Genomic DNA, 27,875 nt, shown 5'->3' with positions numbered 1-27,875 from the left:
AGGGCCTCACAGCACCTCGTTAAGGTTAGAGAAAGATTGATCTGACTTAACTGAGAAGAATAATCACAATAATCATCTGTTTGTTTGCTTCTAAATAGAAGGACACAAGAGAAAACATGACACTTAGAAGGAGACGTCCCTGTTCAGCCCAGATCTTCCTCTCTTGTCTCTGACACAGCTTTACTTTGCTTATTATGCTCCATCACAATCTGCACAGACCTGACACTTTGAATGAAGGAGCGGGGCTGTGGAAACCGGTAGAGGAGGAGGTATCACCTTACATACCAAAAGTTAATTTTTTTTTTTTTGCTTATCCCCTGAGTTCAGGGACACCATAGCAGATCATTGTCTGCATGTTGATTTGGCACAGTTTTTTTTATGGCGGATGCCCTTCCTGATGTAACCCTGTGGTCAGCGGACGACTGCCTTTACCAACTTAACTACAGCCACCCCTTTTACTTACCATAAGTTACTAATCACACTAAATTGTTAATCTTCTCTGATTGGTGAGTAGAAGGTGCCTCTTCTTACTTTTAGATGTGAATATCTCTGCACTGCAGTTCTTAGGTCTGTATCATTGTAAACTTTCACTGCATTAAGAAAAGTGTTAGAAGGTCATATTTTTATTAAAAAGTATATGGAAACTATTTTTCTTGCCTAAACATAAACACACATGGGACTTTGTATCTGTGATACGACAACTCTTTGCTTTGTATGTACTGTACACCCACTACCTGCACAAACCACCTAAAATTTACTATTTGTAGTGCTTCAGTCATTCAAAAAGTGTGGAGCATTGGAACCTAACCATCCGCCACACTATAAAAATGTTACGGTTAAAGTCAGCTCATATTGTTATTTTTAATTAGACTTTATTTTTAATTTTCTCTTTACCTAGCTCGATATTAAAAAATGAGGCTTCATTTACTCAGTGAAACTGTAAAATTATTACTGTTGCTCTGTGGAGGGATTTCGGAAAACCTTAAATTTCCTATGGTGTTTCACAAGCCAGGTTTGGGAAACACCATCATTTATTAGATTTGCACCTAACAGATTTAGCATAGTTTACCACGAATTAGAGGGGCTAGATCATTGGGAGCTAGCTCGGTGTACTTAAAATAGAAAAAAAGACCATCTGCCTACAGCTGGTGTGGATAAAAGACAATACAGCAAAATGAAAATGAATTTGATTATGTAGGTAGAGACATTAGTAGTTTTTACTCAGTTTTACTAGCGTTAAGAAAAAAGCAGAAATAAAAGTGTAAGTATCAGCTTATTGATGATCTTACCAAGTTTCCGCAGTACTGTATTGAAAGCTACAGGAAAAAGAGCAACTTGCACACTCTTGTATATGTTGAAAGGTGTGGATAAAGAGTGTGTTCAGGCAGTACTTGGCTTGCCTGTGTTTTCAGGAGATCACACAGGATCGATGCACACTGACGGTTTAAACATCTGCAGTGGCAATGAATTACTCCTGTGGCTCCCCTGTGGTTCCACCCATAATTCCATGGCTGCTGCAGAGAAACTTCACAGCACTGCAGACAACCTCTCAGACCATCGTTGTGCTGCTTTCCCACATCACTCATTTTAAAAAGTTTTCTCTTTGGCGTTAAATGAGCTTTGTTTTAAAGATCTTGCATTAAGAGCACTATTTTAATCAAATGTACACCTAAATATAATTATTCTATCCCAGAACAATAAGTGTTTATGTTTTTATTCTATTACTAAAATACCTTTTTAAGATTTTACTTTCAATGTTTTCTTCGTTTGGAATAAAGGACAGTGGTAATGATCAGTATTGAAATACATGCCCTCAAAACAAATATTTCTGTGAAAAAGTAGTGGATGCCCTCCTGGTTTATTCTCTTCTTGTGTGTGTCTCCTAACAAAAAAAATGTAAGACTTCAAACTGTAGTAAGTCTAACATAAAACAAGGGCTACCTGAACATGTATTTAATTGTGTTTACTTTAGTTTTTTCAATACCTAAATGACCAATCACCCCCTGAACTTGAACCTGTCGGGACTTGAACTAGTTCGCTCCAACACTTTCATTGTCTTTTATTTATTTGTTTTTTATTTGTTTTAATTGAGCTTCAACTAACAGACTAATGAGCTGGCATTCTCCTTCAGGATTTTCTGTTTGTTCAGTTTCTACAGTTCTGTGACTGTTTTCCTTGGATCATTTGTGACTTCCTAGGTGAATCATCACTGTGGTCTTATTTATTTTGGAAGGTTGGCTCCTTCTGAGGCCGTTAACTATTGTTTTCTCAAACTGTAGACTGTGTAGACGGCTCCTTTTTCCATACACTCCACACACATATACTTCTCTACAATAGATGCAGAAATCTACCATGATGCCACTTCTTTGCCATTTTACAAAAAAAAATAAAACACCAGTTAAACAAACATTGCTTTCAGGTCTGCAGACAGTTACTGTAAGTGCCTAATTGTAAATGCAAGCATTAGCACAGTCGATAAGCAGAATGGGGACCTCACTCATCATGCCAAAAGAGATTCATACTTTATGAACTTACACACACTAGGGGCGACTGTGGCACAGGAAGGTAGAGCGGTCATCCACCAATCCCACAGTTGGTTCATTCCCCGGCTCCTCTGGTCACATCTCAAACGGTTCTTGAGAAAGACACTGAACCCAAACTTAGTTGCTCCCGATGAGCGTTGACCAGCTGCATAGCAGCTCCCCCATCGGTTTGTGAGTGCGAATGGTGAATAGGAATGGGTAGAAAAGCACTATAGAAGTGCAGACCATTTACACACAAATATTTTTAGAAAGACTCACACATTATGTTCACAATAGAAGACAAAATTGATAAAGAAACATTGCCATCTTGTACACCTCATGTGTTTGTAGTTAGGGCTGTGTGTTGTCTGTGTCCTAATAAAGTCCAACGCCATCTCCTCGATCTTGAAGACATGCAGATGGAGCATATTGTCCTTACACTTTTATGTCAGGCCTTCTACCTCCTGTCGTAGGTTGACTCATCATTCTTAGGGATCAGGCCTATGATGGTGATATTGTCTGCAAACACTATTGCGTTGGAGCTTTGTGTGGCCACGCTGTCAGTGTTAAAGAGGGTTTAGTACACTACTATGTGGTACTCCTGTGCTGAAGGTCACTGTGGAGGAAAATATGTCACTAACTCTGTTCTGTTTGTATGCAACTTTTCTACTGGTCTACAGAACAATATTATTATAATAAATTATAATTATTGATATTAATTATGTTTTATTATTAAAAAAATCTTGCTGGATTTTCACAAAGAGCACAGATTCCAACTCCAATTCCTAAAAAGTTGGGAAGACATAAAACGCGAATAAAAACAGAATACAATGACTTGCAAATTTCATCAACCCATATTTTATTCACAAAAGAACATAAACAACACTGCAAAAAGCCTACTACTTGCATTTAATATATAAAAATAAACAAAAAAAATATATTTTTTTTTACCAAGTACCATCAATATTTATTTAAGGCTATTGGAAACTCATTATTTTTGCCTTTGTTAAAATTGTATTTGTGAATCTTGCCAAGAAGGTGAGTTTACAAAACTCCATTCTCCATTCTTAAATCACTTGTTTTGAATTAAGCACTTAGAAAACCAGCTTGAACTTTTTTTGTAACTTGTACCTCTATTTTCTTAAGCGCTTTAAAACAACGGCCAATGAAGTGGGTTTTAGGAAGGAATTTGAAAACAGGCAAGGTGAGGCCTGTCTAATGTGCAAGGGCAACTTTTTTCAACAAGAGCACAGTTTTGGACATCCATTGCAAAAGCTTGGTCTCCTCTGAGTTTACGTTTAATTTGTAGTACGCTCAGAAGTAGCAGGTCAGCTGATCTAAGCAACTATGGTGGACCGTATGGATGCAGAAGCTCAGAGAGGTACAGTGGGGCAGGAAGGTTTAAACATTTAAAAACAAATAGTATAGGTTGAAATGAATCCTAAATTGCACAGGCAGCCATTGAAGTGATGATAAAATGGGAGAAATGTCCTCATATTTTCGAGTGCCAAATAAAAGACGATAATTTTGGACAAGCTGCAGTTGAGAGACTTGATAACTGACTTCCACCAAGACAAAGCCCATTGCAGTAATCCAGCCCAGTGGTAATGAAGACATGGATTACTGTTTCAAAGTGCTGCTTTGTAAGAATGGGCTTCACTATGGCCAACTGCTTCAGGAGAAAGAAATTAGACTTAACAAAAGACCGGATCTGGCCTTTAAGCTTCAGGTCAGTATCCATTTTAAACCTAAGGTTAATAATTTCAGATTTGGTGTATTCAGCCAAGGGTCCCAAGTCTACAGGGGCAGTCCCACTAGATGCGTTAGTTCAGAACACAATAACCTCAGTATTTGAGTCGTTAAAATGTAAAAAGTTAAGAGCCGTCCTTAATGTCTAATCTCTAAACATTCCAGTAATAAACTGATAAGAAGCCATCCTCCTTATTGAGTGGAACATAGATCTGACAGTCATCAGCATAGCAGTGAAACGAAATGCCATGTCTTCTGAGGATGTAGCCCAGGTGCCAGAAATACAAAGAAAAGAGGATAGGGCCTAAAATAGAGCCATGTGGAACTCCACAGGACAGAGGAGCAGAATATGAATTGAAGTCTCCAAATTGGACATAACAAGTTCTGTCTTTTGAATAGGACTGGAACCAATTTAGAGCAAAGCCCTTTATACCAACCTACTGTTCTAAGCGGGAGATTAAGATATCATGGTCCACTGTATCAAAAGCAGTAGTTAAATCGAGTAGTACAAGGACCCCACAGTCACCAGAATTACAAACTAGAAAAATGTCGTTAATCACATGCAAAAGAGCAGACTCTGTACTGTGTTTCAGTCTAAAACCAGATTGGAAAGCCTCAAGTAGGTTGTGCTCATTAGAAAAAGCTATTATCTGACTATAAACAAAGGTTGAACTATGGCATGTTTCAAATTTTTGGGGACCACCTGAGGTTAGACTGCCATTAATGATGGTGAGAAAAGATGTGTACGAAAAGTATGAAAAACCTCTTTAATAAAATCGGGAGGGAAGAGCATAACAAGGTGAATCCGAGGGCTTCAAATGAACAATCTCCTGAATCTGAGGCGAATCTGAGGTGACAGGCTCAAACTAATGAAAGACAGCAGAGCGTAAAGGGAGGGACTGATGGGTCAAAGGCCGGCAGTGAAATTTGGGCCCTCGCCATAGAGACCTTTTTAATAAAATAATTTTGAAAGTTTTCATTAGATTCATTAGAGGACTCAAAATAAAGTCTGAGGAGCATTAAGGACACTTGTAGTTTATCCTTATTCCACCTGTGTTCAGCTATGCAGGACTCCCGCCTCACAGGTGACACTTAAATCTATTTAAAAATAAATAAATAAATAAAAATACCTTTCTTTCTGTTGTTTTTTGAACTTGCATCTCGTGAAATGTAAACACTTTTCTGATATGACTTTGCTTTGATGTTTTTCTCCTTGACTTAGATTTTTGCTCGCCTTGTACCTCATGTGTAAGTCGCTTGGAAAAAAAATGTGTGTTAAATGAACTAATATAAATGTAAATGTCGCACGAGTCTACACATTCAGCCAAGGCTTTGGCTTTTGGCTGCCTGGTTTTTAGTGGGGGGGGCGTCCAATAAAGTCTGGCAGGTAAGTGAAAGCAGGTCATGGGCTCCTCTGTAAAATTGCCCGTGGACTCAGGGATGACATAGTTCTGACTGAAAAGGACTGAGAACTGAGCGGCAGTGGAGAGGTTAATAACAAGAGAGAGCTGAGTAGGAGTGCGAGTTTTAACCGCGTTACAAGGCAAGGAAAGGTTTTTCCGGGCAACACACATGAATATTAAAATCACCAACAAGAAAAACACAATCGTATTTGGGCAGGAACTCAGCCAGGAACTCAGCAAAGTCATTTATAAAATCCTTAATGTATGTTGCCGGTCTATAAATTACAACACAGAGCACAGGGTGAGAGAAGCAAAGCTCGATAAGTGATAGACAGCGAAAGCTGTTTGAACTTATAGACACTCCAGTAATCAGTGGCTATTCCTTTGCCTCGACGCGGTGAGTTAAAGTAACAACGATTAGGAGGCAAGAGTTCCGCAAATACGCTGGAAAAAGTCCAATCCAGTGGATACAAAGTATTCTTTAAGGACAAAAGTTTAGTTTGCCAGCATTCTGGCACTCACCAGGCCAAACCTGGTCGGAGCCGGGGTGTTAACAAGGTTTACAAGGACCCCGACCAAGAGATCGCAAGCTCTGCAGATTCAATCCGCGCTGACGCAGACGAGGAGAGGATGGGCGGCGGAGCTGAAACAGCTTATCAGAGACGATGATCGGCAACAACCAAGCTTTGATAGGTTCCAGCGATCGCAGTGAGAGAAATAAGCAATGAACCGCTCCATACTCAGCCAGAGAGAGAACAAAACAATGAACAAACAGGCCTTCAGCCTAACCAGCCTCCCATTTCGCTTACCACGGTGATGATGGAATTTTCTTACAAGGAGGTGGCACTGGAATTCCTGATAGTAATGGAGGCATCGGTTTATTCCATCCTGCGTCACCCACACTCGATTGTTGGCAGGTGGCCTAAGATGTAGTAAAGCTTGGCGACTGTACACCACACTGAGAGTTGACATTATGAAATACAAGTGTCAAAAACAGTACAAACACAGACAAAGTTAGGAGCCACACGCCATTTTGGAAGTGCACCTGGAGTGTACCTTGAAGTTTTTTGCTGAGGCCAGATTTACCGGAGTCTTCAAGGAATTATACTCGACTTCACAGCTGTAAGTATGGTTTTGATCTATTTTAAACCCTGTTTTAGCCAAGTTGTAGCAGTAACAAACAGAGTGAAGTTGTGCGTTGGTCGGAAACAGAGCAGAGACCGCATAGGTACCTGTGTAAATCTATCCACAACTTTTGTTTATATCACGCTAATTAGCGTGCTAGCGACATTAGCATAGCCTTGGTTTATTAAGTGTGGTTTACTAGCTCGGTGTGATACAGTCTGTGAGAGTTTGGATGACAAACGCAAATGAGAAAAGGACATTTGTATTTCATTGGCCAGAGATGAGAAGGTAACAGCCTGGAATATGTGAGCAGCAGCTGGGTTGCTGCAGCTAACAGTCTGACCTGCAGACACAGGCCAGAGATCTGAGTCCACCACAGCCTCCCCCACCTTTCCTCCACCATTCTCTGTCTGTGCTGCTCACGGACCGTTGAGTCCAAACTAAATTTTTGTGGCTTTATTTTGGTAGCAGATCAAGCAGCTACTAGCTCCCAATTTTATGACTCAGGCCTGTTTTTCAAAAATAGTTTTTATTCCAGTTGATAGGTTAAAGGGGCGAATGTGGTGCAGGAAGGTAGAGCAGTTGTTCACTAATCTCACAGTTGTTGGTTCAATCCCCAACTCCTCCAGGCACATGTTGAAGTGTCCTTGAGCAAGACACTGAACCCCAACTTAGTTGCTCCCGGTGAGTGTTGGCCAGCTGCATAGCAGCTCCCCCATCGGTGTATGAATGTGTGTGTGATTGTGAGTGTGAATGGGTATATAAGAAGCAGTGTGAAGCGCTTTGAGTGCCAATAGGTAAAAAAGCACTATATACTATATAGTGCAGACCATTTACCATTTGAACAGTTTAGTTTCATACTGTTGCAACAGTGACTCCATAGCTCCTGATGTGTTTTTACACTTTCATACTTTAAAGTGCTGCTCCATTCTCTTAAGTCTGTCATATAATGTCAATTAAAACAGAGAAGATTCAGATTTCAGAGTGAGTGATGAGAAGATACAGAAAAAAAAGTACAGGTTGAATTTACTTTTTTTTTAACCCAAAAAAACAAATCCACCCAAAATACAAAACCAATTCTAACATGAAACCGGCTCTAAAATAATTGAAATATATTGTAAAACAGAGGCAACAGTAAAGCTTTACTCATTTAGCGAGTTTTCATCAGTAAAGGTGTGGACACCGCAAAGAAACTGTGAGATCATTTCAGTTCTCAACAGCTGAGAAACTATAAATTCAACTGAACTAGTTTATTTTTTAACAATGATTTGGACATCAGTTAAAGCTTTTTGGCAGCTGCAGCATGGCTACAGAAGTGTAGAGATCTAGAGATGTGCCCCAGTTTTTTTTTTAGTTATGCACACTCTTAAACATGAGCGCTACAGCACCACTGCTGAATAAATCTAGGGAGAAACACTGTACATTAGTTACTTGCACAAATGTCAGTATTAAATACACTACTTATTTCTGCATGTGTTCAAAATAATAAGTTACAAAGTTACTATTAATGATGATAATTGCTGACTTTTGCATTACGCTTGTCTAACAAATTCTTATCTTTTAGATGAATAAACGAGATCGAGAGATGGATGGGTACAGACCAAACTCAGAGGAGCAGCAGTGGGTTAGAATAACAAAAGAACGTAAGGAAATAATTCAGGTGAGGCTAAAGTATCTTTATGAATCAATGAGTTTCAAAAATTGAGTATTTTTTGATAACAAAAAGGTTTCACTAAAAATTTTAGTATTAGGCAGTCAGTTTAATTTTTTTTTCAGTCTTTAGCTGATCACTTTTTAAGATTATATTAATAAAGAATAAATGACTAAACCCTTGTCTGAATTTAATGACCTAACCTCTGTTCAATTTCATATTTGTGCTCCATCACAAGTGTGTTTTATAGGGAACACCAGTTATGTAACATTCATGGGGACCATCCACAACTGAAAAAACAACATAATCAGGGGAAACTTCAGTGCTGACAGGTCTTGAGAGTGTGGTGAGTTGATGCTACCTTTGACTCCAAGTGATGTACAGCCTCAGTCTCAGGAGTTTAAAACATCTGGAAGGATTCAAACAAGCACATTACCCTGGCATAGATAGTTAAACATGGTTGTTGTTGAACTGACACAGAATGTTGTTTTCACTCTCTACTTGTGTATTTTATTTCTTCAGATGTGAACTGTTGTATTGCTAACTTAAATAAAATTGTCTTAAATTATTTTTCTGTTTTTTTTTTTTTTATTTATACTACTTAGGCTTTCCCAAGTCCAAATACCAAGAAGTTTAACCAACACCTAAAATTTATATGGAAAATATTACAGTATTTTTCAAAAGTTTCATCTAAGTAAAGTCGAATCAATATTGGAGGGTTGTGGACTCAAAATATGCACAGGTTCCGCCAACATCCAAAAGCTGTATGGTAAATATTACCATATTGTTTTAAAGTTTTATCTAAATAAGTGTTTTACTTCAAATCACTATTAGATTATTAGTATAGCCTTTTTCTAGTCCCCCAAAATTGGGATGTTTAATGTTAAGTGACTTAACATGGGTGCAGACCATTTTATCAACTCTAATATGTGGTTAGTCCTAGTGTTGCCATACATAGCTGTCCAAGATGATGCAGCATTCTTGCACTCTTTTGGCAAAATGTCCATAATGTTTACAGTCACTTAACAAAAAATATAAAAATAGTCATGCATAGTACATAGTCCTGCAAATGTTATCAGAACACATTTTAATTCTAAAGTACATTTTACAATTTTACAGCCCATACTGTGAGTACGTTTTACATTGTGAACCAATGTAGCTTATATCAGTGGAAAATTTTGATTTCCCATTGATAAATTAATTAAAAATGAACTTTGATTTCTGATGGAGGACGAAAGAGATCTTTACTCATTATTGATGTTATGAAAAAAGGTGATGCAAACTGAACATCTGAAACAGTTTAGTATGAGAAAGACACAAAAACTGTATTAGGACTGTATTAGTACATTTTAGTACTAATTTAGCATATTAGTACTTTTTGATATAGTGTATACAATGATTCACCAGAAAAAGTGCTTGGTTTTTCAGTAGAACTGTAGTAGTGGAAGTAGGTTACTGTCTGTGGAAATCATTCTGGGCCAGACAGCAGTGATTGCAGTGGTAGTGGTGGAGGAGGAGGAGGCGATGGGGGGAGACACTTTACATCACATCCATTAAGTGCCATTTTTAATCGACCTATTAACAGTAGAAAATGCTGAAAGCAATAGAAAATTCAGATACACCCCCTCAAACAAGTTCCTCTCCACTCAAACACCACTACCTACCTTCCCACACCACCTCACCCATATAAAGATGACTAATGTGTGCAACACTGTGCAGCCCATGAAGGAATATATTATCCCTCTAGCTGGGGTGGCAGTGATGGATGTCTAGGACGAACTTGCTGCACAGTCACTCAGACGGCTCCAAGGCCCAAGAGAGCAGCGAGGGAGAGACACAGAGATAGTGAGAGAGAAAGCGAAGAGCACTTGAAGCAGTTTGATTTCTTTAGTTTTAAGAGCCCTCCATGCTGACAGGCTTTGGACAATGTGCCCCTAGACCACCCTCTCCTTTGCCAGCTATAAAACATGACTCTAAATCTGCAGGGGATCTCTGTTTGATCAAAGTGCTCTGAGTGGACCCCCTCCTCTTTGTTCCCTCCATCCTGGCTTCTGACTCCACCACTGCACTACACCAAAAGAGATGTGTAGTAACAGTCAATTTGCCTGTTTGCTTGATGGAAAGCCAGCTGAATAGTTTTGTCTGAGCGCACAGTGGCCTGCAGCGCCCAACAGATGCATATCATTTAGAGACTATGACAACTTAATGGCAGTGGTTTTGTTTTATGTGTATCTGCCTCTTCAAGGTTGTTTCCAACGGCCATACTGTTCAAATGGGCCACTCCAAATGTGGAACTGAATGACAAACAGGAACTTATTGACACCATCCTGCTGTCCTGCATCTTGTAATTAACATGCCTGTATTTAACTGGAGTAAATCAAGCTGCAGTCAAACAAAGGAGTCAACCCCAGCTCTTCCTCAAGCCGCTCAGAACCCCCCTGCCCCACCCTCTCTTCAGTCACAGGTGAGGAGTTGTGAAATAGATGCAGGCACATTAGCAAAGCCAAGGCACCCACTCAGAGTGCAGCAGAGATTAATAACCTGTCACTGTAGGGTTACTTTCGACTCCTTTGCCCCACTGTTTTGTTTTGCAGAGGAGGCAAATAATACACTCCTTCTTCCCATGCTTGCATGCCTCCCCACGTGCCTGGCTATGCTGCTTTCTGCCAAGCCTACTGAGGTGCAACATATCCAATATATCATTTTTATTTGCACACCATTGGGCATATCAACATCTTGCAACAACTGGAGGAGAACCCAATTATTGATGTGGGCATTGGGTATCCTCTTTAAGCCTATTACACAGCAGAGAATAGAGCTCTTGAGATAAGTCTTTCCTGCATATGGCATGGATGTATGGGTGGGGTGTGTTCGAAATGTCATTTGTGTATTCAATGAATGTGCCTGAGTCTTAACAGTATATGGCCATATGTTCAAATAATGAACAAGTTAAGGCTGCTTTGTAATAAAGTCTGGATAAAAAAATACACGTATTAATGTAAATTCAGTAAATAATGTTGGCATTGATTTAACAATAAAATCCTTAAAGTCAGTCAAATGGCATAATCCATTAATGCACTGGTGAGCTGAGGGGTAGAGATTCCCAATCATTCCCACCATCAAGCCCTCTGGTTCAGGTTAGATTCAGGGTCAGGGTTATTGGGGCTTGTCAGGGCTTGTCCAGGTTTTGTTTTGAAAGCAGCACATTAGCAAAGCAGAACAGGATGCAGGCACAGTGATCTTGTGACATGGAAGACTTGAAATATGTTTGCTCAAAATCACAAGACACCAGCCATGTATTTTTGAAGTTCATTTACCTTCTGCTGCAGATTTTTGCTTGCTGTTTTGCTCAGATAATCACCATGGTTATGAACAAATGCCAACTGTGCAGTTGTTCCATTTACTCTTATGATTATTCACAGAACAGGTTCCACATTTTGTGTTAGATATATATGTAACCAAGGACTGGACAAGGCTGTTCTTATGATGCATTTTTGTTCCCTTTGATTTTTCAGCGAGATCCGGTTTACAAACTGTCTGTGCTGGAATTGTTCCATTCACACTAACTGTAGTTTAATAGCCATAGGTGGCGCTATTATTAGGCTTGAACAGGCTATGCTGATTAATCAAGGATACATTTTTCAAATATGTTTGAGATTATTTGGTTGTTTAATTGCCAACAGTATGCAGTGGCAAATAACGTTGGTTATATTGGTTAGTGACAGAAAGCGAGTGAGACAGAGACAGCTGACAGCTTCTAATTACTGATTATTTATCAGTAAATCAATATTATATATATACATTGTTGTTCAAAATAATAGCAGTACAATGTGACTAACCAGTATAATCCAGGTTTTTGTATATTTTTTATTGCTACGTGGCAAACAAGTTACCAGTAGGTGCAGTAGATTCTCACAAAACAAACAAGACCCAGCATTCATGATACAGTATGCACGTGTGCAATTGGGCAATTAGTTGAAAGGGGTGTGTTAAAAAAAAATAGCGTGTGGCATTCAATCACTGAGGTCATCAATTTTGTGAAAAAATAGGGGTGAATCAGGGGGCCCCTATCTAAGGATGAAGCCAGCACTTGTTGAACATGCATTTGAAAGCCTGAGGAAAATGGGTTGTTCAAAACATTGTTCAGAAGAACAGCGTACTTTGATTAAAAAGTTGATTGGAGAGAGGAAAACCTATAAAGAGGTGCAAAAAATTATAGGCTGTTCAGCTAAAATGATCTCTAATGCCTTAAAATGGAGAGCAACACCAAAGAGACGTGGACGAAAACGGAAGACAACCATCAAACTGGATCGACGAATAACCAGAATGGCAAAGGCTCAGCCAATGATCAGCTCCAGGATGATCAAAGAAAGTTTGGAGTTACCTGTAAGTACTGTGACAGTTAGAAGACGTCTGTGTGAAGCTAATCTATTTTCAAGAATCCCCTGCAAAGTCCCTCTGTTAAAAAAAAGGCTTGTGCAGCAGAGGTTACAATTTGCCAAAGAACACTTCAACTGGCCTAAAGAGAACTGGAGGAACATTTTGTTGACTGATGAGAGTAAAATTGTTCTTTTTGGGTCCAAGAGCCACAGACAGTTTGCGAGACGTCCCCCAAACTCTGAATTCAAGCCACAGTACACAGTGAGGACAGTGAAGCATGGTGGTGCAAGTATCATGATATGGGCATCTTTCTCCTACTATGGTGTTGGGCCTATTTATCGCATACCAGGGATCATGGATCAGTTTGTATATGTCAAAATACTTGAAGAGGTCATGTTGCCTTATCCTGAAGAGGACATGCCCTTGAAATCGTTGTTTCAACAAGACATGACCCCACACACACTAGTAAACGAGCAAAGTCTTGGTTCCAAACCAACAACATTAATGTTATGGAGTGGGCAGCCCAATCCCTGGACCTTAATCCAATCGAGAACTTGTGGGCTGATATCAAAAATGCTGTTTCTGAAGCAAAACCAAGAAATGTAAATGAATTGTGGAATGTTGTTAAAGAATCATTGAGTGGAATAACAGCTGAGAGGTGCCATGAGTTGGTTGACTCCATGCCACAGAGATGTGAAGCAGTTTTAAAAAACTGTGGTCATACAACTAAATATTAGTTTAGTGATTCACAGGATTGCTACATCCTAGAAACAAAAACGTTTGTACAAAATAGTTTTGAGTTTGTACAGTCAACGGCAGACACTGCTATTTTTTTAACACACCCGTTTCAACTAAGTGCCAAATTACACTGCCTGACGAGCGTGCATATCATGACCCATGCTGGGTCTTGTTTGTTTTCTGAGAATCTACTGCACCTACTGGTAACTTGTTTGCCATGTAGCAATAAAAATATACTAAAAACCTGGATTATTCTGGTTTGTCACATTGTACTGCTATTATTTTGAACAACCTTGTGTGTGTGTGTGTGTGTGTGTGTGTGTGTGTGTGTGTGTGTTTGTGTGTGTGTATATATATATATATATATATATATATATATGTGCCTAAAAACCCAGTGTGTACGATGCATGGACAGAAGGGAAGGGACAGACAAATGAGGAGCATTGCAAAGAGGGCTCTTATTGTTGCTGCCCCAAGCACAGACTGTTTCTAAATCAACATCATTCTGTCGGCAGTTTGAGGATTTTATCAGCAACTGGAGAGAAATAAAGGAATAGACTATAGAGAATTGAAAGCTGAGATCAGGCTGGGCAGAAATTTTTGTTTTGTGCGCCATCTTCTAAGATTTTTCCTGCTTTTCTGTTGGTGCCCTGGAGTCCGTGATAACTTTTTGTTTGCCTAAAATGTTAATGTTAATGAATGTTTTATCAGAAACTCCCCAATCAGCAGATGTGTTTAAATCAGTTTGAAAAAAGGTTATTGTGGAAGTAAAAGAATTGCGTTAGAGCAGTTTGTGGTAAATTATTATTATGACAGATCATAAAACGGCTGCTTTATACCGAATGAAAGGATTGTCCTTGTTAAGGCAGCAGTGCACATGTGCCAGAGCTTAGAACAGTTGCACAAGACCAGCCACCATGTGGATTGATTCAATCACTTGTAAATGACAAAAGAACAGTGCAAGATAACCACCAATTTTGAGCTTGCACCTCCAAAAATTTTGGATGCTGTGTGATGGATGAAATGTTGCCCATTTCCACATTTGACTCTCCATCTTCCAGACTCTAAACTTTTGTAAAAGTAATATTAATAATGAAACAGATTATTTTTGGCAGGGTGTAGAAAGTAAAGTAATAATACTAATTCTGAACAAGTAATGAAGAAAATATGGTATAAGCATTGTTACTTTGTTGCTTGTTGCCTACTGTTATTGATTAAAATTCAGTCGTAGTTGTTTAGCCATGGAGGGGTTACGGTCACAGAGGATCTTTGTCTTAAAGTATGTCAAGTAGTTTAAGGTTGTTGTTTTGCAGTAAAAAGAATACTAACATTACCTGCACAACAATTTACACGTTACAATAATGCTCTTATAAAATGGCTCCGGGAGCTACAAAAATTCATTTACAAATCTAAATGTACATTACTTTATAATGATCCCCAGTTACAGATGATTGTAGACAACTATCATAGCAATGAATAGAATTAAAGTTGAAAAATGTATGCAATCATATAGACAGCTCTCCCAAAGCTTTTTCTAGTTATTTCTTTCTTTTACCATTTACCACTCCTCCAAATATACAAACAAACAAAAAAAATCTGTCAGCCTCCTCAAGCCTGAGATCCTTGTGGTGCCTATGTTAATACAGCAACAGACCAAATGACAAAATGAAAGCTACTGATAAATGAAAACAATGATAGTTAAACAATAGCAGCAGAATGATGTGCATGACATGACTAATGGTATTAGACACTGCATTAAAATAGAGAAGATCAGAGAACACAGCAGCTTCTCAGTAATTAAAAAAAAAAAACACCTGTTACCAATATAAGCCTGTTTCCGATGAGGACCTGTTTTTCTGCAGATTCTGCTATCACAGAATTTACAGTGAGCACAGTATTATGGTTGTGAAACTCTCACACGTTGGTCACCTCCTGATTCTGTATTTTCCTCAGCAAATGCTCTGGTTGAATGCGAAGACAACAATGATACTTCTTTCTAAAGGTTTTGTGTTTTGCTTAAAGGGTCAAGTGGACTGCCTGTTTAGCCTTGGTTAACAGCACCTATAGGACATCATGATAAAGTCAGCTAAAGCTCCTGATGATATATGGTGCGGGTTAATTTATTGAACTGTGCTCATTCCACGGATTAATATCTTATCCTTCCATCTCCTTTCTTGCAAAAAATCCCTTCTTAATTTATAATCACCACCTACACATGTACTAATCACCCAGCTTAATCACCACTGGAGAGCCTCATAAACAAGGTATTCATCTGGACTAATTGCAGCTCTACAAAAGGAACAAATGGAGCAGGTGGGAGAGGAGACAGATGTAGAGATTACAGGGTTAAAGCAATGGAAATTCTCATCAGGGTCTGCTGGAGAATGTCAGCCTATATCTTTAACACCAACCATCAATCTTTTGTACTGCACTGTAAAAGTAATAACTGTAACTGTAAATAATTTAAAAACAGTGTTTAGTGTTTGCTGGTTGATTACAGCATGAAGAGTAAATGTCGACCATGTTTCCTGTATGGCTGAGATTTGCTCCAAGCATTTGCTGTTCTTTACATAATAGACTTTAACCTCCATTTTATGCAACTGTTAAAAAACCAGAATAGCATTAGTCAAATTAGACCTAAAGGAGAGGTTCACAATTTAACAAGTCACTCTTTGACATTTCTTTTCAATTTATATTATCAACAATGCCCAGACACTGAAACCAACATTCACTTGCTTCTACTTATGCAAACTGTCAGACTCGAACCAAGATTTGTTTTTTGTTTGCACTATAGGCCTACGTTGTTTTCAAAAAAATGATTAAAAACACATCAGCCTAACATACTGCTCCACTATGTGACATGTGTCTTCATTCCAAGTCCCTTTTACATTAGTCTCAAGGTGCTGAACAGACATTTTCTCACAGAGTGATGACGCTCATCCCATATTACTTCTACAAGACTTAGTTGCTAATGAATACTTTCTTTTTTTAAACATGCATGTTGTTGCTATCAGATTCAAAATAAAAAGCTATTAAAAAAATGTATGTGTCTTAAATATTTGATTTGTTGCTTTTGTTACTTGCTACAATTTACAATCCAAATAAGTTTAAAATGTTTAGCAGATAGTTCCTTTTTTCTAAAATTTAAATTTTACATAACATCCCAACATTTCAGGAAATGCATCTTTGTGGATTTAAATAACATATTTGTTTATTCAGAGAAGTTATTATTGTTATTCTTGCAGATATCCATGATGAGAATGGGTTAAAGCCAGTTATGGTTTACATCCATGGGGGTTCCTACATGGAGGGAACTGGCAACATGATTGATGGAAGCATCCTGGCCAGCTACGGCAACGTCATCGTCATCACAATCAACTACCGCCTCGGAGTTCTCGGTAAGTCCAATGGTCTGGGGCTTTAATTAGTTTGGAGAAGGCTGATGTAGTCCGAAAGTGAGTTATTGATTTATTGATTGATTTAATTATTAATTGCCTTTCAGTGTTTTACCAGCAGGCTGGGAATTGTGAGGGAAACCAGATTACGTTGCTTTTAATGTGGACATACAATTGACTCTGTCTTAAGCTCTTTTTGATTAAATTTTTGTATCTTTAGTGTGTTTGATTAAATTAGACTTACACATGGACTGTATGATCGATACACAAATCATGCAGGTTGATATGGTTGAGATATTCGATACAAAATTCTTGCTCTAGAATGGTTAGTTAGGTCTTTCCTCCTTTGGCTATTGTGCATTTTACCAGTGTCAATCTGCTGCTAATGGTTTTGGAAGAGGTAGTTTCCATCTCTCAATTTATTATAGTGTAGCATTTAATAAGCATATGCAAATTGAACTCAGATAAAAAGAGTTGTAGTGTTGTCAGTCACTTTAATCATTCTGCATCATTAAATGGTAAGTGGTCTGCACCTATAAAGTGCTTTTCTACCTATTGGTACTGAAAGCACTTTAAACTGCTTCTCATTCACCCATTCACACTCACGATCACACACACTCACACTCCGATAGGGGAGCTGCTATGCAGCTGGCCTACACTCACTGAAAGCAACTAAGTTGGGGTTCAGTGTTTTGCTCAAGGACACTTTGACATGTGACTGGAGGAACCGGGTTCATACCACTAACTGTGGGATTGGTGGACAACCACTCCATGTCTGGACAGAGAAAGTGGACCACTTATGGTTTGAGCTGGTATCTTCACCACGGTTTGCCTTCTGAAAATGTCTGAGAATTTTGGGAGAAAGAGTTAGAAATTTGATATTGAAATCTTTCTAGAGCTGTAGTAATTTTCCAATTTCATATGTTTCTTAGAAAGTGTATGTTACATGTAATCTCTAAATTGAACAGAAAACAAAACTTTGTACCTTTCTCTTTAAAAATATCTAACCTTTTTACCTGGCCTATAATGCCTTTGCATTGGCTTTGCGTAAAGTTTGTCCAGCAGGAACATATTTACTAAGGCTGAGTAAGAGCTGCAGAATTTTGCATCAATACAGCGGGATATTTTTAAACAATGTAAATGTTATGCACTCAAGTTCATTTGGATGTGCTGCTGTAAATTGGTTGACAAAACTATCAAACGTGTTTCAGAAGTGCAGTCACACATTTCTTCCCGCAAGATAGAAAGCTATAAGGAAGGAAATAAGCAGCATGATAACACTGTCAGTTCAACAAAACTCAGGCAGTTCAATTAAAAAGTTCTCATCACTGAAGTTTGACATGAGTTTCGAATTTGAATAGTAATATGTGATTTCTCAAAAATACTCTACCATGCCAAAAGTACCTCCCAGGAATATGCAGCATCCATGTCTCCACATGAGCAGATTTAGAAAAATCTAACTTTGGAGAAATAAAAAGGTCACAGATATCTATGAACTCAGTATTTACAAAAGTTAACCATAAAGGGCCATAATACCAGCTATTTAAGCAACCATTTTTAACACATATTATAATATATATTATGTTGCACGGTATGTTATAATACATATAACATACAGTATGAACTATCCAGGTTGATCATTTCATTTCATTTAGTATTAAATAAGAAACAATTTTAAGTATTATTACTTAATATTCAGGGCATATATTCCATTATGTCTGGTCATATAAGTAGAAAAGAGAAATAGATTAAAATTTTTACTTGCATGCATTGATGACAGTTGTGATGTTTGCAAAAATGGTGATAACAATAATGAGCTATGACGAGTGGGCAATATGACTATATATCATAGTCCAAGATTATATACAGTATGTATAGCAGGGACACTGCAGATTGATGCAGCAATTTGATGTATCATATTCATTGGATATATATAGATGCTGGTCAAATAATTAGAATATCTTCACAAAGTTGATGTATTCTACTAATTCCATTCAAGAAGTGAAACTTGTATAATGTATACATTCATTCCACAGAGATTGATATAATTCAGGTGTTTATTTCTTTTAATTTTGATGATTATAACTGACAACTAATAAACCCCAAATTCAGTATCTCGGAAAATTAGAATATTACTTAAGACCAATACAAAGAAAGGATTTTTTCACACTCTAATTAGTTAATTAACTCAAAACACCTGCAAAGGCCTTTAAATGGTCTCTCAGTCTAGTTCTGTAGCCTACACAATCGTGGGGAAGACTGCTGATTTGACAGTTGTCAAAAGACAACCATTGACACCTTGCACAAGGAGTGCAAGACATAAAATGTCATTGCAAAAGAGGCTGGCTGTTCACAGAGCTCTGAGTCCGAGCACATTAATAGAGAGGCGAAGGGAAGGAAAAGATGTGGTAGAAAAAAGTGTACAACCAATGCGGATAACCGCATCCTGGAGAGAATTGTGAAACAAAACCAATTCAAAAATGTGGGGGAGATTCACAAAGAGTGGACTGCTGCTGATTGGTCCAAAGTTATGTTGTCTGATGAAAGTAAATTTTGCATTTCCTTTGGAAATCAGGGTCCCATAGTCTGGAGGATGAGAGGAGAAGCACAGAATCCACGTTGTTTGAGGTCCAGTGTAAAGTTTCCACAGTCAGTGATGGTTTGGGGCCCCATGTCATCTGCTGGTGTTGCTCCACTGTGTTTTCTGAGGTGCAAGGTCAACACAGCTGTATACCAGGACGTTTTAGAGCAGTTCATGCTTCCTGCTGCTGACCAACTTTATGGAGGTGCAGATTTAATTTTCCAACAGGACTTGGCACCTGCACACAGTGCCAAATCTACCAGTACCTGGTTTAAGGACCATGGTATCCCTGTTCTTGATTGGCCAGCAAACTCACCTGACCTTAACCCCATAGAAAATCAGAGCAAACTGGGCTCTAACAACACCTGAGCAGTGCCACAGTCTGATCGACTCCATGCCATGCCGCATTGCTGCAGTAATTCAGGCAAAAGGAGCCCCAACTAAGTATTGAGTGCTGTACATGCTCATACTTTTCATGTTCATACTTTTCAGTTGGCCAAGATTTCTAAAAATCCTGTCTTTGTATTGGTCTTAAGTAATATTCTAATTTTCTGAGATATTGAATTTGGGGTTTTCATTAGTTGTCAGTTATAATCATGAAAATTAAAAGAAATAAACACTTGAAATATATCAGTCTGTGTGGAATGAATGTATACATTATACAAGTTTCACTTCTTGAATGGAATTAGTTAAATACATCAACTTTGTGAAGATATTCTAATTATTTGACCAGCACCTGTAAACATCTTCTCAAGGTAAATAACACTATTATGACATTCTATATTGTATGTATCTGAGAAAAAAAAAATAGAATATTGAACATTATGATCATAGCATCAGTGCACAGCAATTTTCAGATCTCTCCAGAGATGTTCAATCTGGTTCAAGTTTGGGCTCTGGCTACGCCACTAAAGGACATTCACAGAGTTGTCCTATAGCCACAACTTCGTTATCTTGGCTGTGTGCTTACGGCTGTTGACCTTTTGAAAGATAAACTTTCGCCCCTGTCTGAGGTCCAGAAAGCTCTGGAACAGGTTTTTAACAAGGATTTCTCGGTACAATACAGCATTCATCTTTCCACTCGATCTTGACTGGTCTTTCAGGTTCTGGCGCTGAAAAACATCCCAACAGCATGATGCTGCCACCCTGCTTTAGTGTAGGGATGGTAATGGGCAGGTTGTGAGCGGTGCCTGGTTTCCTCCAGGCATGACACTTGGCATTCAGGCCAAAGAGTTCAATCTTTGTTTCATCAGACCAGATTTTGTTTCTCATGATCTGAGAGTCCTTCAGGCAGGCTGTCATGTGCCTTTTAGTGACGAGTGATTTCCGTCTGGCCACTCTACCATACAGGCCTTATTGGTGGAGTGCTGCAGATTCCTCTCTCACCAGAGAAACACTGGAGCACTTTATCACTCGATTGTTTGGTTTGGCCTGGCGGCCCACTGTAGGAAGAGTCATGGTGGTTCCAAACTTCTTTCATTTATGTATGATGGAGGCCACTGTGCTCATTGGAACCTTCATTTATTTATTCATTTGTTAAAAATTTGCAAAGATTTTAAATAAATGTCTTTCATGTTGTCATTATGGGGCATTGTTTGTAGACGTTTGAGAAAAATAATGAATGTGATCCATTTTAGAATAAGGCTGTAACATAACAAAATGTGGAAAACGTTAAGCGCTGGGAATACTTACTGGATGCACTATAGGTTAGTGGCTGGTGTTTTCAGGATAAAGGAGCATAGACTATATAAAGTGGCTTTCTACACAATCGTACAACATAATATTCAAAGCTACTGAATTGTGTATTTTCTCTTCAAACCATATTTTTTCCCATCCAATTTTCTGTATAGGACTGTGGAATACTTTATGGAAATGTAGTACACTAAAGTTATCAGTGATAGACATACCATTTATTTATTACTCTTTGCCGTTTCAATACATTTCTGCAGCTGTTTTTAATGTTTTTTTTAATGAGAATTGAATTCTTGCCCTATTCACTTATATGCAAATAACATTGGTCTTTTATGACATTTTTTCATTTAAATCTGACAGTTGTGACTTCAAACTGCATGTACCCTGTGGTTTCTCTGCTCTTTGCATGTGGTTCATTGTTTGTTGAAGTGAAGCCACAGAACATCTTCACACTGCACTGCTCTGCTCTGCTTACCATTTGTTATAAGGCCGAGCTGTCTGCACCAGTCACTATATTTAGTTGCCTGAGAGCCAGGGGGAAAAGGTGTTCTGGAAAAATGTGCACTGCGGAGAGGAAAAAAAGATGAAGAGGGAGACAGAGAGAGACAGAATACATATAAGAATACAGACAGAGACAGCAAAGGAAGGTGCGATGAACAGATAGAAAACCCCAGTGACAAAGCAGAAATAGACATCTTGTTAGACTGCATTGTTTGATGTAAAAACACACCAAATCACAAAGTGTATGTAGCGCTGACAGAAAGGAGTTGTTGTTTTCCCACTAATTGACACACAGTGGATTCACCTTATGTGCTTAGTTTAAACATTTAAGTGCTGTTGCAGGTGCTGGAGCAAGGACATCTCTTCATAGAAATGTGTCAGAACGTGCACTGTGCACAGTGTGCCTCCAAGCTTAATAACTTAGATGTTGCCTTAAAGTGTTTTCAAAAAATAACTTGACTTTAAGAGTAAGACATTTGAAACATTAAAAAAGTTGATTTTGCTTTTTCGGCTCTGGTTTATTACCACATGCCTGTTAAAGAGCTGCACAACTGCTGCCTGGCACTTCTTCCAGGGAGAATAAAACATATGTACTAATAACTCCTGATATTATAGCTTGAGTCCTGTTTTCTCATAGTTATTTTTATAGCACTGTTATTCACCATACATGGATGTAGTGAAATCAACTTTTCATAATTATTTTTATATTATTAGACTAATTCAACTAAAAATTTCTAAACATGTATTGTTCTGATATGAAATGACTTAATTTCTGAGGTTCACTCAACTTATTATATTAAGTGTGTAAAGAGCCCTGCATCCATTGATTATCTTAACTACTTCTCTTGTTAAAGACCACAGGGGTGCTGAAGTGTTTCCCAGCTGTCATTAGGTGAGAAGCACAGTGGACAGGTCACCGGTGTATCTCAGGGCCACATATACAGTAAAGACAAACACCAGTTTTTAGGGATACAAAATACATTAGCCAACTTCGCTGCATGCATTGTTAATGCTCCACAGATTCTTCTTTTTTGTAGTTTCTCAAAAGACATCTGATCTCATCTGTTTTGTTACAATGGGTGACCGAGTACACAAAAGTACATAATATTGTAGTTTACAGAACACACAATTCTAAATAAATTAAGATTAATAGATAGGCAGTGCAGTGGCGGAGTGGATAATGCTGCCCCTTTACTGCTAGAAGGTCGCAGGTTCACATCCCCAGCTGGCTGCAGCCCCTCTGTGTAGAGTTTGCATGTTTTCCTTGTGCTAAAAAGGATAGGCATTTATGATAATGAATGGCTGGATGACTACCTAAGCAGTTCAATTATTTAAGAAATCTAAATCAACCAAACTAAGACAAAAGTCTACATGTGGAAAGTTCTGGTAATATAAAGGTAATATTAGAAGAAAAAATAGAATTTTTTGACATGATGCGCAAATTAAAATAACTACTACTACTACTACTAACTACTTTTTAGTGCAGTCATTAAGTAACATTCCACCAACCCTATCTCCTATAAATTACAAACAAACACACTAAATTGCAAACACGATTATGTTTTTGAGTGGGAAAAAAAATTTGATAATTATGTTGGAATTATATTTTCAGCATTTGCATTTACAGCTTAGTTATAAAAAATGTGACATTTAGGAGAAAGTACACATTTAAGAATCCTTTTAATCATGGAAATGTTTTCCAGCTTTCCATAGGACAGCACAGCAAGATAACAGGTATTGTTTTCTTCATAAACATAAATGAGGTGCTGTTTCCCCCAAACCAAAGATCTGTTCAGCTCACTAAGGGTCCATTTACACATACAGTTATATAGTATATGTCAGTGTCTGGCTTCTAATCAGTTTTTAGTACTGTGGATGTTTTGTGTTGAGCACTAATCCTCTGCCCCAACGGCCAACCCTAACAATGGTGGTGATTTATTTTCCTTTCATTGTTTTTTAAGTTCCTTTGACTCTTGGATATTTTATTTTTTCACAATATTAGGAAGACTGAGACCCAAATAAGACTAAAATCATGTCAATCAATCAACCAGTAAAATTAATGAATTGCACTGTCTGCATTTGCAAACACTAGGAGTGTTCTCCTATCCATTCATTTGGCAACAACAAGTGACAAAGTGAGAAGTGGCTGCTAAATGTCTGTAAAACCAACGCAGCAGTCTTCTTGCTTCACAACATGTCAGTGTGTTGTGCTTCAAATCATTCAAACACATACCTCCAGCTGCTTTTGGGAAGGTACTAACATGAAATGCTGCCCAGCGCAGTGTGAACAGCTGAAGCAGACATCTTGTGTGAAACGATGATGAGCTCTGCAGGATGACCAGTTTTCAAAAGCATCTGAGTGAATACAAATGTGAGAAGAGTGAAACAAGTCATCACACACTCATCAATTTGCACAACAGTGTATACTTTGTCTGTAGAGACAACCATTAGGGGTAGAGACATGAACATTCTCAGAATGAAAAATACAGTTTGCCTTTTGATAATCAGAGGTCATTTGTTAGCTTTCATGACCTAATTGAATTAATCGTGAATAATTAAAAATACTTGTCTGGGCGGCTGTAGCTCAGTTGGTAAAGGCAGTTGTTACCCTGTGGTCCGTGGACAACTGCTCACTCTCAGTGACTGAGAGTGGTTACCTGGCCAGATTTTACTCAGCTACAGGACCCCATGATGACTAACAGGTTGAATTGTAAGGTCAATGTATGGATGATGCATAATGTTTTTTGTATGTAAAATAAACTGCTACATGGATGAATAGCTAATCTAACTAAGAGGTCAGGGAGCCTATGGGCCATATTGTTTATTTGTATTCTTTTGTTCATTATAAACAACTACTTCCAAAAACATAAAACCTAAAATACAACATAAAAACAACAAACAACGAAACTATCAAAAGACACAAAATGTCCAAAAACTGATAAAAAGAATCACAAACAGCCTCATAATTATCAACAAAGGGTTGTGGATCCTGTTTATGGCCAGGGGCCTATTTTTCATAATCAGTACACAAACTGCTGATCATGAACACTGTGAGGTTGAACTTAGAAGGAAGTAATGGTAACCTACAATGGGAGAAATAAAACACAAAATTACAAGAAAAAAGGGAAATATATTAATGATAGTAATTTAGAAGAGAAGGAATGGTTGCTAAGCAACGTTACTAGGAAGGGGAGATGACTACTTAAGCACAGTTTCTGGGGAGACAGAAAACAAAGATATGTGCAGTATAGGTGATCCAGCTGTAGCAGAATGCAGATGCAGACCCTGGGATAAGAGTTGCAGGTTGAATTTAATCTAAAAGTGTTGAAAAGTCTCTTTTACTGTTTTAACGTAACTGGTAAGTCACTGGTATGTTACCAAACTGTTTCCATTCAGTTTCATGTATTTCAATCCTGTTTTGACTGTTTAGATCATCTTTCTGTTTCGGACTGTTTCAACCCTATTCTGAGTCAATTTCAAACCTGTTTTGTTTCTAAAGAATGCTTCAATAAACTAGGGAAAAGAAAAGGAAAATTAGTTATTCATTCATGTCCTGTGTTTGGCTTATGCCTTTTTAAAGTTTGAGCAGCTGATAAAACCTTAGAAAACATGACAAACACATGAGTGAGACATTCACAGACAATGTATTTTGTTAGTTTACTACCAAAACATTATGCATTGCATTACAATATATAGTATACATGAGTATGACCTGCCCCATGCTGACAGGGATGGTCAGTGAGGTAGCAGCATCATACGTCAAGAGGCCATGATCTATGTTCAACTTCTGCTGGGGACAACAGGTTATAGCCTGAACCAAAACTGCACTGGGTGGACAACAGTGTTGACCCAGTGCTGTTTTGGTGCAGGCTATAACCTGCACCAATAACATAACCTGTTATTTTGGGTAACGATGAATGCCATCTGGCTTTCAGGAGGCTGTCACATGAGCCAGGGTGACGGTGAACTTTATTATGCCGAGTAGTCAGAGGCACACGGCACTCTGCATTTTCGCTCCTCAGAGTAGTCGAGTAGTGATGGCTGCCCGATGGAGATGTGTTTTTGCTCTGCTCTTTATTTGCTGCAAACTAGTGAGAGAAATACAGCTTCAAACCAATTACCCGCCATTTTATTCCCTTTATTGATTCACTCTAGCTACACTAGAGGCCCTTTTTATTCATTATTAAACCACATTTATTGTAACATAATGTCAAGAATTGCACAGTTTGTAGTTTGAATTGCACACAGGGAAACATTCAACCTTAAGAAGATTTGTGGAGCCAACACAAGTAGCACTTTGTTAATTTTGGAACTGCTCATTTCAAAATGTTCGCCATGTGCTTTTTTATTTCCATTTTCAGTGGAAATTGCTAAACTTTTGTGACACCCACATAGTGTTATTCAAGTTTGGTCAGATAAGCATGTCAAACTACACTGTCACAGACCAAAAATATTTTGTACTGGAAAGTACTTGGATTTTTGTTTTTAACCAGCTATATTACTGCGCTTTTCACCATGACAGCAGTGTAACATGTTGCAAACACAACATCTCTACCATCCATTCAATATCATTATTGCTATTCCTGTTAAAAACAGGTGGACCTATTACAGCTGTCATTGGGTGAAAGGTTGGTTACACCCTTGAGAGGTCACCAGTCTATCACACATACTGAGACTGAGAGGGCCACACACACTGAAACCATTCTAACTGAACATGGTTGTATTGTAGGAGGAATCCTCAGTACCTGGAGGAAACCTATGCAGTCACAAGTAGAACATAATTACTCCTCACACCAAGGGCCACAGGCAGCCAGCCAGCTTGAACTTAGACCCTACTCGCTGTGAGGCGAGAGTGCTAACCCAGCTAGTGAACATAGAAGAGCATTTGCCAGCTAAAGATTTTTCCCTTGGGAGTTGGAGGAAATGCAATCTAGAGCTTAAAGAGAGGGAATGTTAGACTCACATTCATCAGTTGGACGCATACAGCACTATCTCAAATGATCAGAGTTTCAGCCTGTGTGTGTTCAGTACAAACGCAGCCTTTCATATGTTGTATTTTTACTTTTAACTACCAATATTGGTTTCAATTGGTTGCAAATAACTGGATTCTCTATCATTTAACATTTTACGTTAAAGTTGTAGTTTTCCATTATTTATGCTTCCCTTGGTTTTATTGTAGTGTGTCAGTGGATTCTCTAGTATCCAGCAGGTAGGCTTCTGACTATGACTCTCAGCAGCCTCCTGACTCTTCCAACTCTCCAAGGACAGCTGTGGCTGGGAGGCAGTCATCACAGCTTCAGATTTCCTCCCCCAGGTGGTGAAGTGAGTAGTAAGAGGGGAAATGTGCCATCACTGCAGCATCTTACGACAATCGTCAGTGGCAGATATCTACACTGTTTGTGGGCTGTAGGATGAGGTGATGCCTTCTGACATGACACAGAAAGGCAGAGGGCTGCAGCTGCAGCTCAGACGGCTGCAAGACAAAAGAAAACTATGTCCTGCAATAAATGCTTTTTGTCTTGACATGACGAAGGGAAGGGGAGGAGGGTCAGCGAAGTCATCTGTTGCTTTGGCAAAACAGTCATTAACATGACAAATAGTGATTTGTGTGGGCTTTTGACATTCACAGTTCTGACTAATCATCAGTGACCACTTGCTTCCATTCCATCAGCCCTTCTCCTCCGCCTTCATGTGATTGTTGATATCATTCAAGATGTCAAGTCAAAAACAGTTCATCATTTAGTAAAATATGCTTTCTTTATGAGTCTAGCTCTAATAAAAGTTAAACCAATACCAACTATTTAGAGTCTGATATGTTGTCTGGTTATATTTGCTAAAATATCACAAAGTTCAGCCTCGTCACATAAAGGCCTATGGACAGAGACACTTACAACTGATTAAGTCAATTATAATTCCAACAATCAATCATTATAAGCATTTACTATAAGCAATTTAAATTTTGGACAAGAAGCCAATTTACTGAGTTTGTGCTTGCAAGTAATAATAAGCACTGTGGACTAACTAACTGGAATCAGCTTAGCATAGAAACCTCCCCCACCTCACATGTGTTTGTTACAGCAGCTCCTTTAATTAATAAAATAGGACGCATCGCAAACAGGTGATTATCTCTCTCCCAGA

The 27,875-nt window shown here is 38.4% G+C and overlaps 1 protein-coding gene across 4 annotated transcripts in view; it reads left to right on the top strand.

Moving 5' to 3' along the window:
• Positions 1-27,875, top strand: part of nlgn4xa (neuroligin 4 X-linked a) — a 129,487-nt gene that overhangs the window by 32,664 nt on the left and 68,948 nt on the right. For 3 of the 4 annotated variants that reach the window (XM_067493486.1, XM_067493490.1, XM_067493487.1), the window contains exon 3: positions 16,814-16,966. The exons of the other annotated variant lie outside the window; for it this stretch is intronic. In XM_067493486.1, the coding sequence (XP_067349587.1) occupies positions 16,814-16,966 (153 nt within the window). The remainder of the gene's footprint in view (positions 1-16,813; positions 16,967-27,875) is intronic. 4 annotated transcript variants of the gene reach the window in all.

The sequence above is a fragment of the Channa argus genome, chromosome 23, assembly GCF_033026475.1.
Source record: "Channa argus isolate prfri chromosome 23, Channa argus male v1.0, whole genome shotgun sequence".
Lineage (NCBI taxonomy): Eukaryota > Metazoa > Chordata > Actinopteri > Anabantiformes > Channidae > Channa > Channa argus.
Note: the sequence above shows the minus strand (reverse complement) of the source record. Positions and strands in the feature narration are given on the sequence as shown.